This window comes from Bos grunniens, chromosome 13 (assembly GCF_055505025.1).
Source record: "Bos grunniens cultivar Pamir isolate PY7600 chromosome 13, Bosgru_T2T1.0, whole genome shotgun sequence".
In the NCBI taxonomy this organism is placed as follows: Eukaryota; Metazoa; Chordata; class Mammalia; order Artiodactyla; family Bovidae; genus Bos; species Bos grunniens.
In genome coordinates this window covers 44,968,218-44,982,948 of record NC_141177.1, presented here as the reverse complement: position 1 = coordinate 44,982,948, position 14,731 = coordinate 44,968,218, and the positions used below count along the sequence as shown (strand labels likewise).

At 44.9% G+C, this 14,731-nt stretch overlaps 2 protein-coding genes across 18 annotated transcripts in view; one reads left to right on the top strand and one right to left on the bottom strand.

Moving 5' to 3' along the window:
* Positions 1-37: 37 nt before the first annotated feature.
* RBBP9 (RB binding protein 9, serine hydrolase) lies at positions 38-7,455 on the bottom strand. The gene is made up of 5 exons (XM_086333816.1): positions 7,321-7,455; positions 5,899-5,941; positions 5,058-5,163; positions 2,405-2,490; positions 38-2,046 (listed from the first exon to the last, which is right to left on the bottom strand). Exons 1-5 carry the CDS (start codon positions 7,417-7,419, stop codon positions 1,820-1,822), a joined length of 561 nt encoding a protein of 186 aa, XP_086189942.1. The 5' UTR covers positions 7,420-7,455; the 3' UTR covers positions 38-1,819.
* Positions 7,456-13,909: 6,454 nt separating this feature from the next.
* Positions 13,910-14,731, top strand: part of SEC23B (SEC23 homolog B, COPII component) — a 30,738-nt gene continuing 29,916 nt past the window's right edge. For 4 of the 17 annotated variants that reach the window (XM_086333757.1, XM_086333771.1, XM_086333758.1 and 1 more), the window contains exon 1: positions 14,259-14,333. The gene's annotated coding sequence lies outside the window, so the exon portion shown is untranslated. Of the gene's footprint in view, positions 13,985-14,258; positions 14,415-14,589; positions 14,730-14,731 lie in introns of those variants that run through there. The other 13 variants (XM_086333766.1, XM_086333759.1, XM_086333769.1 and 10 more) reach the window with 7 other exon arrangements.

The window sequence follows — 14,731 nt, the reverse complement described above, 5'->3', positions numbered from 1 at the left end:
TCATTACTTTTATAGGAAAGAAGAATAGCGAAGTTAATTATTTTTCAATTGTATGTATTTGTTTTTTTTCTACAGAGAAAGAGTACAACAAAGTATTATGGACTGTTATTTGTATAAGTTTTTACTTTTAAGAAAGGACTGCAGAAAACAAGAAAGAACATATATAGAACAATTACTACTGCCAAATAATTCAAACAGAATCGCACTTTGATTACAGGCTTAGTCATATCAGTGCTACACAACCTCTCTTAAGAAAATTATTCAACTGATTTATCTACTTTGCTTTTCACTAACTCATCAGATTTATTTTTAGTTATAAAAGACACATTCAGCCCAGCAAACTCAGAACATTCCCAGCTGTAGAAAGTAAACAAGAGATGTCCACCACACCATACCTAGCAAGATTCCCAGCCCCCTAAGGTAGTTACTGCTGAAAGCTTAGAGACTGTCTCCTGACTTTTTAAAAGCACATTTAGAAATCAAGACTCTTCAGCTTCAAATGATAGCTTTAAATCTTCATGAGGTGTAAATGGTGGGAATTCACATTACTGAAGCAAATGTCAGGTGTGAATTTACTGGAAAGTGTTTGAGGCAATACTTAGGGATCATCATAGCCAAAAAACATTGGAAAATGAGAAAGGGTTTTTTGAGGGAGTGTGATTAGAAGAAAAATCATGGAATGATGCTAAAAGAGATCTCAAGGCCCATGGAAACTGAAAGGTGGAGCATTTTACAGAACAAAACTTGAGGCGTGGAAAGATCATTTTTTAAAATATTTAAGACTAACAGAATCCAAATTGTTCCATGACTTTGTCCTTTGACATCATATCTGTTTCTCAGGCTTTTCTCAGGCTTTACAGAGAACCATTTACAGCACCTGGCTAAGGGAATACCTAAGGCAGAGGTCACACAGGGGTGGCCTGAACTTTGTGTCTCACAGTGTTTGTAAATTTATTTACACTGTAGTTGCCAACTAACATAACCCATATGTCTGTGGACTGAACATAATTCATGTACATATGGATTATATACATATATATATATATATACACACACACAATAGTCCCTAAATTTAAAACCCACTGTATAAATTTGTTTTGATTGAAAAATCAGAAAGATTGGCAATATCTTGGCAAAAATTCCCACATGGCAACAGGGCCCAGGAGTTCTCCCTGTTCATTGCCCGGTTGGCCTCAGCGGTCTGGCCCGATCCTTGCCGATCCAGTCGGCTCCTCATGTTCACCACCTGCCCCTGCACACCCCTGCCTCCACCTCCTTATGTGTCACTCTCGACGTGTTTGAGGGTGAGGGGTCAGGTGTCAAAGGGGAAGGACTTGGTCTGGGTTAACATCTGGGGTCAGCTCCCAACTGAAGAGCGTTCAGAGCTCTTCACCAACGCTGGGCCTTCAGTCATGTTTTCTTTCCCCGAAAACAAAAGTTTTATGTCAGAGAGCAGTGCAGCTCCTTCATCGTAACATGAAACCTGTTTTAATCCGAACTGGGGGGGTCAGGAAACCTAGGTTTTGTTTCTGTCTTACTCTTACTCACTTTGGACAGGTAAGGGTGGTTAAGCTGTCCCCTGTCCCTTTCCAAGTGGGAAAAAGAATATTTTAGGTCATAGCAATTTGAGGAGATGTAGATTCTGTTGAGAACAAAAATGCTGTTTGAAAACTGAAACGTGTTTTTTTAGGTATTTTGGGCCTTAATTGGATCTGTTTTATGTGTCGGTATTCACGTGATAATAGAGATTGTCGACTATTAATAATCTGATAGTTGCCCTCCTCCCATGTTGGTATGCAGATAGCAGGAGCCATCCTGTCTACGCTGGTACTTTCAGCATGGACCCGACTGCACTAACCAGTTCATGAAACTCCGTGTTCTGGAAATGGCCGCGGTCAGTGAATTTGTACAATTTGGCTTCCAGCCTGTCGGCCACTTCTTGTTGTTCCTTCCAAGGAAGGAAAGGGTCATCGGTGGAGCCAAACTGCACAATGTGAGGGCAGTTGGCTTTGATCTTCTCCCACTGCCAGGGCCGGCTGAAGTAGCCTGTGAGAAAAACACCGAGCATCTCAGTGCCGTGGACCATTTCCACTCTAGCTGCTCTAGTGAAGACCACAGCAGGGACATGAAGAATCCGAACCCCACTGTGAGTTTGCCAATCTGTAGGGCTTGATACTGTGGCTACTGGTGAAGAGGGAAGGTGTGGTTCGGGGGCTCAGTTCTAGATTGTGGATTACAAGCTGGTCCACCGCTCTAAGTGCCTACCTTATATCTAGATGGGTGGTGAGTATTTCTCATGTGCGATTAAACGTCTTGTTAGCCTGTCAGAAGACAGTGCTGTTTTATCATGGAGCCCCTTGACTACAGGAGGGGCTCTCCCCGGGGTCTCTGCTTTCAGACTTACCGCTTGCACGCTCGTTCGCATCCCCCAGGTCAGATGTGTACGCAGCCACTAACACGATAGCATACACCCGGTGGGTCTCGGCGTACCTGGAGAGACAGGAATGACGTAGCTTATGTCTAGTGTTAAATGTAATTCCCAGAAAGGCAGTAAGCCACCCAAAATCACTTGACTCAGCCTACAGAAAGCACATGGTGCAGGCTGCTGAGCTTGGTATGAAAAAGAGCAAGCAAACTGCAGGAGAACTAGGAGCCCAGCAGGCAACTGCCTCACCTGGGCTACCTGAGCTTCTACTCAGTTCTCAAAGTAGTGCAGGCCTCGCCTGGAATAAGCATAACAAGGGTAATCATTCATCTCGATGTGTGGGTGCATCCACCTTCAGCCTGCACTGGCTTTACCTTTTGGTTAACGCGCAGTTTCCCTGGCTCGGCCCCAGAGCATCTGTTCAGAGGACTGAGAGCGAGGCCCAGGAATCAGCACTCTAAGGCATAACACCTCCCCAGCCCAGGTGACGGGAGCGGGTGGTCTGTGTCCTACTGCAGAACCTTGCCTCTCACACGATGCTCCACTCTGTGCTGTTACTCGTTTGCATTGTGTCACATCTGTTTCCCCCCCAGCAGGTCTGGGCCTTCTTGCTGTTTCTGGCCCTGTTCCCTCAAACAGTGCCCAGCAAGCAGACGCTCAGCTGACGGTGTAGGTAGTTCCCTTACTGAGCAGAGACTGGGGTCAGGAAGGGGCTCCTGCCTTTAAAGAAGGCACATGGTTATTAGCAGCGGCCTGAGAAAAATTCAGCTGGCCTTGAGTTGGTACAGATTTTGGCGTAAAGTGATTTCTTCATTTTCCAGACAACCCATTGCAGCTTGTGAACACTACGCCTACCACGATTCTGCAGGTCCACATCAGAAAGCATTCTTGTAGCTTCAACAGGTGTGGCTTACAGGTTATGGGACCTGGCAAGATTTCTCTGACAAACAATTCATGTGACATCCTGAGAGACTGAGTAGGACAAGAGGCCACACAAAACAATAATCCTTTGTCATCCAGCCTCACAAATGAGGAAACCCAACCCTAACAGGCTATTCAGCCAACTCTGTCCTTACTCTAGGCCTTAGAAGCCTGCAGGGTGACGTTCTAATAGGGCAGCAGGGATGTGCCCGTGAACCCCGAGGACTGGGGGTGGGGCTGGTTGACAGCTTCCACCTTTCCATAGGGATTTACTGAGCACCTACCATATGCCAGACACTCCCCCAGGCTGGGGATTCGGTGTCAGAATAAAAAAGTCCCACCTAATGGAGTTTACATTTGAGTGGCAGGAGACAGACAAGAAATGAATAGGATGTCAGATGATAAAAAGTGCTATAGATAATAAGGGGCATCACAGATATAAAGGGAGTAAGATTCAGTGAGGTGAGGTGAGGTTGCTGTTTCACAGGGAGTGATTCCAGAAGGCCTCACTGGAAGGTGACGTGGAGCAGAGACTTAAGAGAGAAGAAGGCAAAATGATGAAAGAAAATAACCTACAGCCCAGATTATTGTACCCAGCAAGGATCTCATTCAAGTATGAAGGAGAAATCAAAAGCTTTTCAGACAAGCAAAAGCTGAGAGAATTCTGCACCACCAAACCAGCTCTCCAACAAATACTAAAGGATATTCTCTAGACAGGAAACACAAAAATGGTGTATAAACTCGAACCCAAAACAATAAAGTAAATGGCAACGGGATCATACTTATTAGTAATTACCTTAAACGTAAATGGGTTGAATGCCCCAACCAAAAGACAAAGACTGGCTGAATGGATACAAAAACAAGACCCCTACATATGTTGTCTACAAGAGACCCACCTCAAAACAGGGGACACATACAGACTGAAAGTGAAGGGCTGGAAAAAGATTTTCCATGCAAATTGGGACCAAAAGAAAGCAGGAGTCACAATACTCGTATCAGATAAATTAGACTTTAAAACAAAGGCTGTGAAAAGAGACAAAGAAGGTCACTACCTAATGATCAAAGGATCAATCCAAGAAGAAGATATAACAATTATAAATATATATCCACCCAACATGGGAGCACCGCAGTATGTAAGACAAATCCTAACAAGTATGAAAGGAGAAATTAACAATAACACAATAATAGTGGGAGACTTTAATACCCCACTCACACTTATGGATAGATCAACTAAACAGAAAATTAACAAGGAAAAAAGAGAGAAGAAGGCCACACAGGTTGTCTCGGGACTAAGTCCAGGTAGGACGATGGCCAGCACGGGCCTGAGGAAGGCGTGTGCTCAGAGTGTTCAAGGACTGCGGTGAGGTCTATAAGCCAGGCAGGGGGCAGCTATGGGGAGATGGCAGAGATGACATGGGTGGTGGTGGTGTTCAAGGCCGAGATATTCTTCTGGGGGGGTCAGGAGCTGCTGGGGTTTGGAGGCACTCTTGTTTTAAAAGGATCACTGTATCCGTGTCTGAGTGGATTACATTTCTTTAATCCACTAACCAAACCAGGAAGGAATTAGGACAGATCATATTACCACTTCTGAGGGCAGCACTGTTTCCTCTGCAGTGGAAACTTAAGACATGCACCAGCTATTTCCCAGGCAAGCACGGCTGCAGCCCATGGCAGGGGCGGGGGAAGGGGTGACATTCAACAGGGACCGAACCTCATGGCTGCGATGGCCCCAGAGCTGTGGCCAATGATGATGGTCTCCTCGTCACAGTGCAGCTCCATCTCCATGAAGGGCAGCCAGATGCTCTCTCGGGCTGTGACTGCGGTTCAGGGGAAAGGAAGAGTCTGTCACTCAACAGGGGCAGTCTTAGCTCAGTCCTGCCCACCCTTCTAACACAGGATTGCTCAGTAAACTACAGGACCCCAACAGGGGATGGGGCTTTTTTCATGGAGCCAAAGTTTCCTGTGTTGCTGTTGGAAAGACTCAAATCTGTAATTTGGGTAAATAATTTTGTTTTTATTTTTTTACCATGTTCTTGTAAGGAAATACTAAAGAAAAAATACAACTCTGAAGTTTTAATGTAAACTTTTCAACTGAAAAACAGAAATCCTGTTGACAACATTGTCTCTCAAGTTGACGTCCACATATACTCTTTCTTTCCAAGAAGGAAATTCCTGAGACAAGTCACAGACATGCTCAGAACAAAAGTGGCAAAGTTACATTTTCTATTATTAGGATCTCATAGAGATGCTATAACTTTTGTCATATCTCTGCCTGAAATGAAAAACCCATGAATTCTGCCTGAAAATATTTGATTATAGAAGGGAAAATCAAGTTGCTTACAAAGTTGAAAATTAAGTTTTACCAACCCTGGGTGCTCTTCTTGCTCCTCCTAGAACTTTCTATCACATCTTTTGGTTTGTAGCCTCCTCCCCTCAAATACTTGCCATCATTCATCCTGAGGTATGTATTCCCTTCGGCTTCTCTACCAGAAAATGGCAAGATTGAAACCCAACAAGAGTGGGCTTTTTAAAGATACATTTAAAAAACTTACTTGGGTCAGGCATGTTTTTAGACAAACACTGGAAACCAGGTATCTACAATATGAGGGGGAAAGAAAAAACTATTATAAGGCACTTAGTTACAACTAGTAATGGCTAATAAGAAATGAGACACCTGATATGAGCTTTATCAATTCAATAAGTATTTGCTTCTATTATGAAATGAAGTGGATTAAATGGTATAGGATTAAATATGAACAAACAGTCCCTCCTCATGAACTGCCACCTGTCAGTAGTTCTCTATCCAGCCAGCTCTGCAGATCTCTATATGTGCATCTACAAATCTCCATTTATCACCACCAGTGTATATGTAGACAGAGGGCTCCAGACCTGGAGCCAATCCGACTATGCTCCAGGGAATAGGTAAGATGTGCACAAAGCTGGTACAGAGAGTGGGAGATCCCATCCTCCTGGACACTTTTCTAGCTCCATCGTGGCTCTCAGCCATAAGCCTGAGATTTTATTCTAGACCTGCTCTGCTGCTGCTGCTAAGTTGCTTCAGTCGTGTCCGACTCTGTGCGACCCCATAGACAGCAGGCCACCAGGCTACCCCGTCCCTGGAATTCTCCAGGCAAGAACACTGGAGTGGGTTGGCAACTCAGGAAACAGTCATTACCTAATTACAGAAGAGGGTTTAAAAAAAAATTCAATCTGCAGAAGACAACACAGATGCCATTGTTATAAAACTCACAAAGAAGCCAAATTTACCAAGGTATTGTTTAAAGCATACATATGGACGTTGAAAAGCACATTTTTTTCAGAGTGGACTGAATTTAAAAACAGACAGGCTTCCCTGGTGGCCCAGAAGGTAAAGCGTTAGCCTACAATGTGGGAGAGCTGGGTTCTATTCCTGGCTGGGGAAGATCCCCTGAAGAAGGAAATAGCAACCCACTCCAGTACGCTTGCCTGGAATATTCCATGGATGGAGGAGCCTGGTGGACTAAAGTCCATGGGATCGCAGAGTTGGACACGACTGAACAACTTCACTGGTTCACTGGCTTAGTGGGCAGGGAAATGGGATGGAGGGACATACAGGTGGCTCTGAAGGTATTGGGAAGGTTCTAGATTTCGGCTTGGTGACAGGACTCTCAGGTATTGATTACATCGTGCTTCAGGATGAACACACGTGTTACGTACATCCTTTGTATATATCAACATTATGAATTAAAAGAGAGCAGAGGAGACAGGTAAATTATCTGAACCTGCAGGAGATACGGGGAGTGGGCGTTCTCTAGTTTCTAGAGGTGAAGCTAGGACTCTAGCCTCAGAGAAGCCCTCCAGCCTGCTTCACCAGCCCGATTTCCAGCCCTCCTTGCAGAGTCTAAGACAGGGCGGCAGGGCTTTGCAAGGGGTGGGAGCGGAGCGCCCTGCGACGCCAGGCCGACCCTCCCAGCGCAGGTCGGCGCGGCTCCTACCTGCTCCAGCTCCCTCTTCACCCAGCCGTACCACCCGTGGGCGGCCACATCCTCGCCCCCATTCCCCGGGATGATCACTGCCTTGCATGGAGCCGCCATGTGTGCAGCAGACCTATGGTGCTCAGGGGCCTGATCAACCGGGGAGCCTGCCCCGTGGCATTCTGGGAATTGTAGTTCCGGGGTGGAAAGCGCGTATTCCTGTGAGCTGCTGGTCCACCTGCTCCACTGGAAGCACGGGCAAATCTTGAGGGGTTCCAGCAGATGTAAACCACTAGTGCTCTCATCCCCCCAACCCCCCTTATTTGGAACAGAATGTGGTATTCCGAGAATGTGTTATCTCTTACCTAAAATTACTAATATTTCTATAGAAAATGTGTTTTCATTTCCTAAAAGCAGAACACAACCCGTTTTATTAGTTGCGGATTCCTGATTTCAAAATGGTTCTTAGTAGAATAGTCAGTATCAGCCAATAACAGTCAATAGCAGCAGGGGAATGGGGGGGAAAAAAGAATTAGAACTCAAAGCCTAGTTATTAAAAAAAAAAAAAAAAAAGCTTTGCTGAAACCCTTTGGGGAGTTCTGGGTTTTGAGGGGGGGCATGAGCCACTCATTACCTTGAATGGCCTTCAATAAACCTTTCTCTACTCCAGGCTCTGATGTTTCGATATTGTTTGGCCTAACTGTGTATCAAGCATATTAACTTGTGTTCACTAGCCTGTCCTAGGGGCATGTATATCCAAAACACTTAATGTTTCATCCTGGGTTTTGTATTGAATTCTTCTCAGGGTGTATGGTACGTCAGAGGCTCTAGTGGCTCATGACTGATCCCTGTAGAAATGGATAGCAGACAACATTCTTTGTTTTATATTCTGTTCATGTCTATGTCTTCATGGCTGTAACCAAGAAAGGTCTTGGGACATCCCTGGTGTTTCAGTGGGTAAGAGCCCACCTGCCAATGCACGGGACATAGGCTCAATCCCCGGCTCAAGAAGATTCCATGTGGCACGGAGAAATGAGCCAGTGCACCACAACTACTGTGCCTGTGCTCTAGAGTCTGCCAGCCCCAACTGCTGAAGCCCACGCACCTAGAGCCTGTGCTCTGCAACAAGAGAACCCACTGCAACTGAGAAGCCTGTGCGCAACAACTACAGAATAGCCCACATTCATTGCAACTAGAGAAAGCCCAGGCACAGCATGAAGACCCAGTGGAACCAAAATTGAAAGAAATGAATACATATTTTGAAAAAGAAAGGTCTTCACCTTTTGTTGTGAGTGAAATGGTTTACTAACTTTAGAGACAAATTCAGTTCAGTTCAGTTCAGTCGCTCAGTCGTATCCGACTCTTTGTGACCCCTGTATCGCAGCACGCCAGGCCTCCCTGTCCATCACCAACTCCCGGAGTTCACTCAGATTCACGTCCATCGAGTCAGTGATGCCATCCAGCCATCTCATCCTCTGTCGTCCCCTTCTCCTCCTGCCCCCAATCCCTCCCAGCATCACAGTCTTTTCCAATGAGTCAACTCTTCACATGAGGTGGCCAAAGTACTGGAGTTTCAGCTTTAGCATCATTCCTTCCAAAGAAATCCCAGGGCTGATCTCCTTCACAATGGACTGGTTGGATCTCCTTGCAGTCCAAGGGACTCTCAAGAGTCTTCTCCAACACCACAGTTCAAAAGCATCAATTCTTTAGCGCTCAGCTTTCTTCACAGTCCAACTCTCACATCCATACATGACCACTGGAAAAACCATAGCCTTGACTAGATGGACCTTTGTTGGCAAAGTAATGTCTCTGTTTTTCAATATGCTATCGAGGTTGGTCATAACTTTCCTTCCAAGGAGTAAGCATCTTTTAATTTCATGGCTGCAGTCACCATCTGCAGTGACTTTGGAGCCCCCAAAAATAAAGTCTGTCACTGTTTCCACTGTTTCCCCATCTATTTCCCATGAAGTGATGGGACCAGATGCCATGATCTTTGTTTTCTGAATGTTGAGCTTTAAGCCAACTTTTCCACTCTCCACTTTCACTTTCATCAAGAGGCTTTTTAGTTCCTCTTCACTTTTTGCCATAAGGGTGGTGTCATCTGCATATCTGAGGTTATTGATATTTCTCCCCGAAATCTTGATTCCAGCTTGTGCTTCCTCCAGCCCAGCATTTCTCATGATGTGCTCTGCATATAAGTTAAATAAGCAGGGTGACAATATACAGCCTTGATGTACTCCTTTTCCTATTTGGAACCAGTCTGTTGTTCCATGTCCAGTTCTAACTGTTGCTTCCTGACCTGCATACAGGTTTCTCAGGAGGCAGGTCAGGTGGTCTGGTATTCCCAACTCTTTCAGAATTTTCCACAGTTTATTGTGATCCACACAGTCAAAGGCTTTGGCATAGTCAATAAAGCAGAAATAGATGTTTTTCTGGAACTCTCTTGCTTTTTCCATGATCCAGCAGATGTTGGCAATTTGATCTCTGGTTCCTCTGCCTTTTCTAAAACCAGCTTGAACATCTGGAAGTTCACAGTTCATATACTGTTGTGGCCTGGCTTGGAGAATTTTGAGCATTACTTTACTAGTGTGTAAGATGAGTGCAATTGTGCGGTAGTTTGAGCATTCTTTGGCATTGCCTTTCTTTGGGATTGGAATGAAAACTGACCTTTTCCAGTCCTGGGGCCACTGCTGAGTTTTCCAAATTTGCTGGCATATTGAGTGCAGCACTTTCACAGCATCATCCTTCAGGATTTGAAATAACTCAACTGGAATTCCATCACCTCCACTAGCTTTGTTCGTAGTGATGCTTTCTTAAGGCCAACTTGACTTCACATTCCAGGATGTCTGGCTCTAGGTGAGTGATCACACCATCATGATTATCTTGGTCGTGAAGATCTTTTTTGTACAGTTCTTCTGTGTATTCTTGCCACCTCTTCTTAATATCTTAGAGACAAATTAGCCTACTACATTTCTTCAAGGAGCTCTGTTCTCATTGGCTTACATAGGGGAATAGAATTTGCTTCCCCCAAATATGTCTCTTGGTGTATTAATTATTTTAAGCTGGTTATTTTCTAAGAAACAGCAGACTTGGAAAAAAACTCTTAGCCAGTAGGAATTATCCTTTTGTAAGAAACATTTATATTTGTAAGAAGGATCTCCATTTGTAGGCTGTCTCCCTCCTTGTACTAGGAAGAGGATGACCACATCTCTAGAAAGTTATGAATGAAGAAGGCAGTGAGTTTAATCTGCCCAACCACATTGCCCTTATTTACTGTGTGATGTCTGATAACTCACTCCACACCCTCAATATCCTCTTTAGTCTTTAGTTGAGAGTTCCAGAAAAACATCTATTTCTGCTTTATTGACTATGTAAAGGCTTTGACTGTGTGGATCACAATCAACTGTGGAAAATTCTGAAAGAGATGGGAATACCAGACCACCTGACCTGCCTCCTGAGAAACCTGTATGCAGGTCAGGAAGCAACAGTTAGAACTGGACATGGAACAACAGACTGGTTCCAAATAGGAAAAGGAGTACATCAAGGCTGTATATTATCACCCTGCTTATTTAACTTATATGCAGAGCACATCATGAGAAATGCTGGGCTGGAGGAAGCACAAGCTGGAATCAAGATTGCCAGGAGAAATATCAATAACCTCAGATATGCAGATGACACCACCCTTATGGCAGAAAGTGAGGAAGAACTAAAGAGCCTCTTGATGAAAGTGAAAGAGGAGAGTGGAAAAGTTGGTTTAAAGCTCAACATTCAGAAAACTAAGATCACAGCATCTGGTCCCATCACTTCATGGCAAATAGATGGGGAGACAGTGCAAACAGTGGCTGACTTTATTTTTCTAGGCTCCAAAATCACTGCAGATGGTGACTGCAGCCAGGAAATTACAAGACGCTTACTCCTTGCAAGGAAAGTTATGACCAACCTAGATAGCATATTCAAAAGCAGAGACATTACTCTGTCAACAAAGGTCCGTTTAGTCAAGGCTATGGTTTTTCCAGTAGTCATGTATGGATGTGAGAGTTGAATTGTAAAGAAAGCTGAGGGCCGAAGAATTGATGCTTTTGAACTGTAGTGTTGGAGAAGACTCTTGAGAGTCCCTTGGACTGCAAGGAGATCCAACCAGTCCATCCTAAAGGAGATCAGTTCTGGGTGTTCATTGGTAGGACTGATGTTGAAGCTGAAACTCCAATACTTTGGCCACCTGATGCAAAGAGCTGACTCATTTGAAAAGACCCTGATGCTGGGAAAGATTGAGGGCAGGAGAAGGGGACGACAGAGGATGAGATGGTTGGATGGCATCAGTGACTCAATGGACATGGGTTTAGGTGGACTCTGGGAGTTGGTGATGGACAGGGAGACCTTGCGTGCTGCAGTTCATGGGGTCGCAAAGAGTCAGACATGACTGAGTGACTGAAATGAACTGAACTGAGGATGGTTTTTAAGGTGAGGGTTTCAAACATTTTGATAAGTTATTTAGTTAACCTGGTCTTTCCCCTGTGTCTATGTTATTAAAATTTTGTTTCATTTTCTCCTGCTAATGTCTCATGTTGATTTAATTTTTCAGTCAGCCAGAAGAACCTAGAAGAACAGGAAATTTTCTTCCTTCCCACATTTATCAAGATAACTACACAGTCACATAAATCAACTATTCCTAAAATTCACTATTCATAAAGTACGGACATTCCTAAAATAAATAAATTTCTAATACTTTCAATATGATAGATTGAAAAAAATCCTTCTTACAGAAATTTCTAGTACTAGGAATCCAGGTTCAAATAACTCAAGAAAATTTTTGGCAAATGATAGTCTTCCAATGTTTGGTTAAAAAAAACCCCAGCTATGTCTTTCTGTAAAAGAGAAGAATAAATCTGACTCAATACTGGATTTGTTTCTTTTTCTTTAAACTTTGTATTCTACTGCTTTTGCTTCAATTTAATCACTAAAGGGAAGTCGTCTATAAGCTTAAAGTGTCCATAATGATCCAGTTTAGGAACTCTGCCTCCCATGGCTGCATGTTAAGCTAAAATACCTTTCTTTAGTTCACAGGAAACATCCTCACCAGACCCACCTGTGAATGGGTGCAGGAAAGAATCAACACATCCCCTCCTCAACCTGGTGGGAACCAGTCTTCTTGGTCTGCTGGCTCTTAGATTAAAGTTGCTATTCTTTGCCCCAACAGGTGGTCTCCCGATTTATTAGCCTGTTGTGCGGGCAAGCAGCATGAGCTTGGACATGGTAAAATCTTTGCACTGTGAAATATAACACAAATGTGTATTACCTTAATTGTGTCTCCGTACTCAGAGAATAATTTATTTGAACGTCCTAGAGTTACACCAGTTTAATTACTTAAAAAAACCCTAACATTACTCTTCCATAATGGTTTAGAAACATGAAAATTGTAAATTTGTTCAATAAAACTGAACCATTATTCAACTTTTTTTCTTTTTCTGCAAGTAACTTTGGAGAGTTCTAATAAATTAGATTACTACATGTCTTAAAGGAGCTTTGTTCTCATTGGCTTACGTAGGGGAATAGAATTTGCCTATCTTGTGGGAGCTAAGTTCCCCAACCAGCGACTGAATCTAGGCCCTGTGCAATGAGATCATGGGAGTCCTAACCATTAGACGGTGAGGGGATTCCTGAGAAATTTTCATATTAACAGTAACTTCAGAGTACATCAACTTGAAACTTATTTCTATGATCTGTTGGTCATTTAAAACTTTGTACTAATATTAACTTGGTGTTGGAGAAGACTCTTGACAGTCTCTTGGACTGCAAGGAGATCTAACCAGTCCATCCTAAAGGAGATCAGTCCTGGGTGTTCATTGGAAGGACTATGTTGAAGCTGAAACTTCAATACTTTGGCCACCTGATGTGAAGAACTGACTCATTTGAAAAGACCCTGATGCTGGGAAAGATTGAAGGCGGGAGAAGGGGACGACAGAGGATGAGATGGTTGGATGGCATCACTGACTCAATGGACATTCGTTTGGGTAACCTCTGGGAGTTCGTGATGGACAGGAGGTCTGGTGTGCTGCAGTCCATGGGGTCGCAAAGAGTCGGACACGACTGAGCGACTGAACCGAACTGAACTGAACTAACTTGAGCTAATTAACTCTTGGACGCCTTGCTATGATCTAAGAATAGTTTTACATTTATATAATTTTGCTTATTCTTATATGCTATACAGAGGCGGTATCTCTGAATTAGATTAACAAACGCGCTCCGTTTTGCCGCTTAGAGGGGGTAAAACGGTAGTGGTGGTTTTAGAAAGTTGCATCCTAACCGTTAGGAGTTTCGTTAATCTCTTAAAATGTTTGACTACGACAGCTCCCAATTATTCACCTTCTCGTGGAAGGATGACGGATAGAGAAGAACTGTTTACTAATGCCAGGCCCCGCAGAGAGCGTCAATGCACCTGCACAAACCAGGACAGGAACACCCACAGGACGAAGAACAGTCCGACAGGACTCCTGCGCTGACGCACCCCAGGCTCCCTTAGCTCCGCCCCCTCGTGCGTGCCGAGACCTCCTTCCGTCCAACTTGGTTTCCTCTGCGAGAAGCCACGCCCTCTTCCGGTACCTGACGTCATCGTTCTCGCTTCCCGGTAACTAAGGTGATGAGGGGGACTTCCCACTGAAGGGAGCGGACGTCTTATTGGACGGCGGTGAGCTCCTGAGGCGCCCTGGTTGCGCCTAGAAAACAGTTATGTAGGCGCCTGTGTTCCGTGCGGCAGAAGGGTTTAGAGGTGAACGTGGAAAAACGTGTATTCTGAGGAATTGTGATTTTGAGGCATGAAGCGTGTCTATCTTGCCCTGTTTCAATATGGCGGCGCAGCCTGTCTGAGTGTCTTCCTTCCTCTCTCCCGCCCCCGGGCCCTGTTTGATTGGCTAGCGGACGGCGCCGTGGAGTGACGCACAAGAGTGCTGACCAATCGGCTTAGAGCTGAGGTGGACTAGGTGGTGGGAGCCGGACTCCGGCTTTTAGCAGCTGTGGTTGCGGAAGGCTGCGGACAGGTGAGCTCCCTGGGCCAGGTGAGCGGACAGCACAGGTGATGAGAGGCCGAGAGCTGGGACAAGAGTCTCTGCTGAGGGCGGGTGGGTTCCTCCTGGGGCGAGGCCTTTTCCGAGCAGGCGGAGGAACTGAGGGGATCGGTGACCCAAGGGTTTGTTGAGAGTGGCGCGGTCCCCGCCAGCTGGGGCGGCGGGCCTGCTTTTGGCACAGAATCCCTCGGACTCGGGGGAGGGGGCTCCGGAAGGATCCAACGTCCATTTTAAAGTTGAGGAACTCTAGAATTAGGTTGAATGATTTACGCTTCGTAACGGAGTCGGAGCTAAGAACCCAGGTCTTCGGACTCCTTGCTTAGCCTTAGCTGCGTCCTTAAAAGTCATGCCCTTAAGGTGGAATGAATGGT

Bases quoted from the DNA above. Each gene is read 5' to 3' on its own strand.
- RBBP9 (XM_086333816.1), bottom strand. From the start codon at position 7,419: ATGGCGGCTCCATGCAAGGCAGTGATCATCCCGGGGAATGGGGGCGAG. The intron at 5,942-7,320 runs GTAGGAGCCGCG...CTCATATTGTAG, and splicing joins TGAAGAGGGAGCTGGAGCAG to ATACCTGGTTTCCAGTGTTT. The intron at 2,047-2,404 runs GTAAGTCTGAAA...TTTTTCTCACAG, and splicing joins TGCGAACGAGCGTGCAAGCG to GCTACTTCAGCCGGCCCTGG.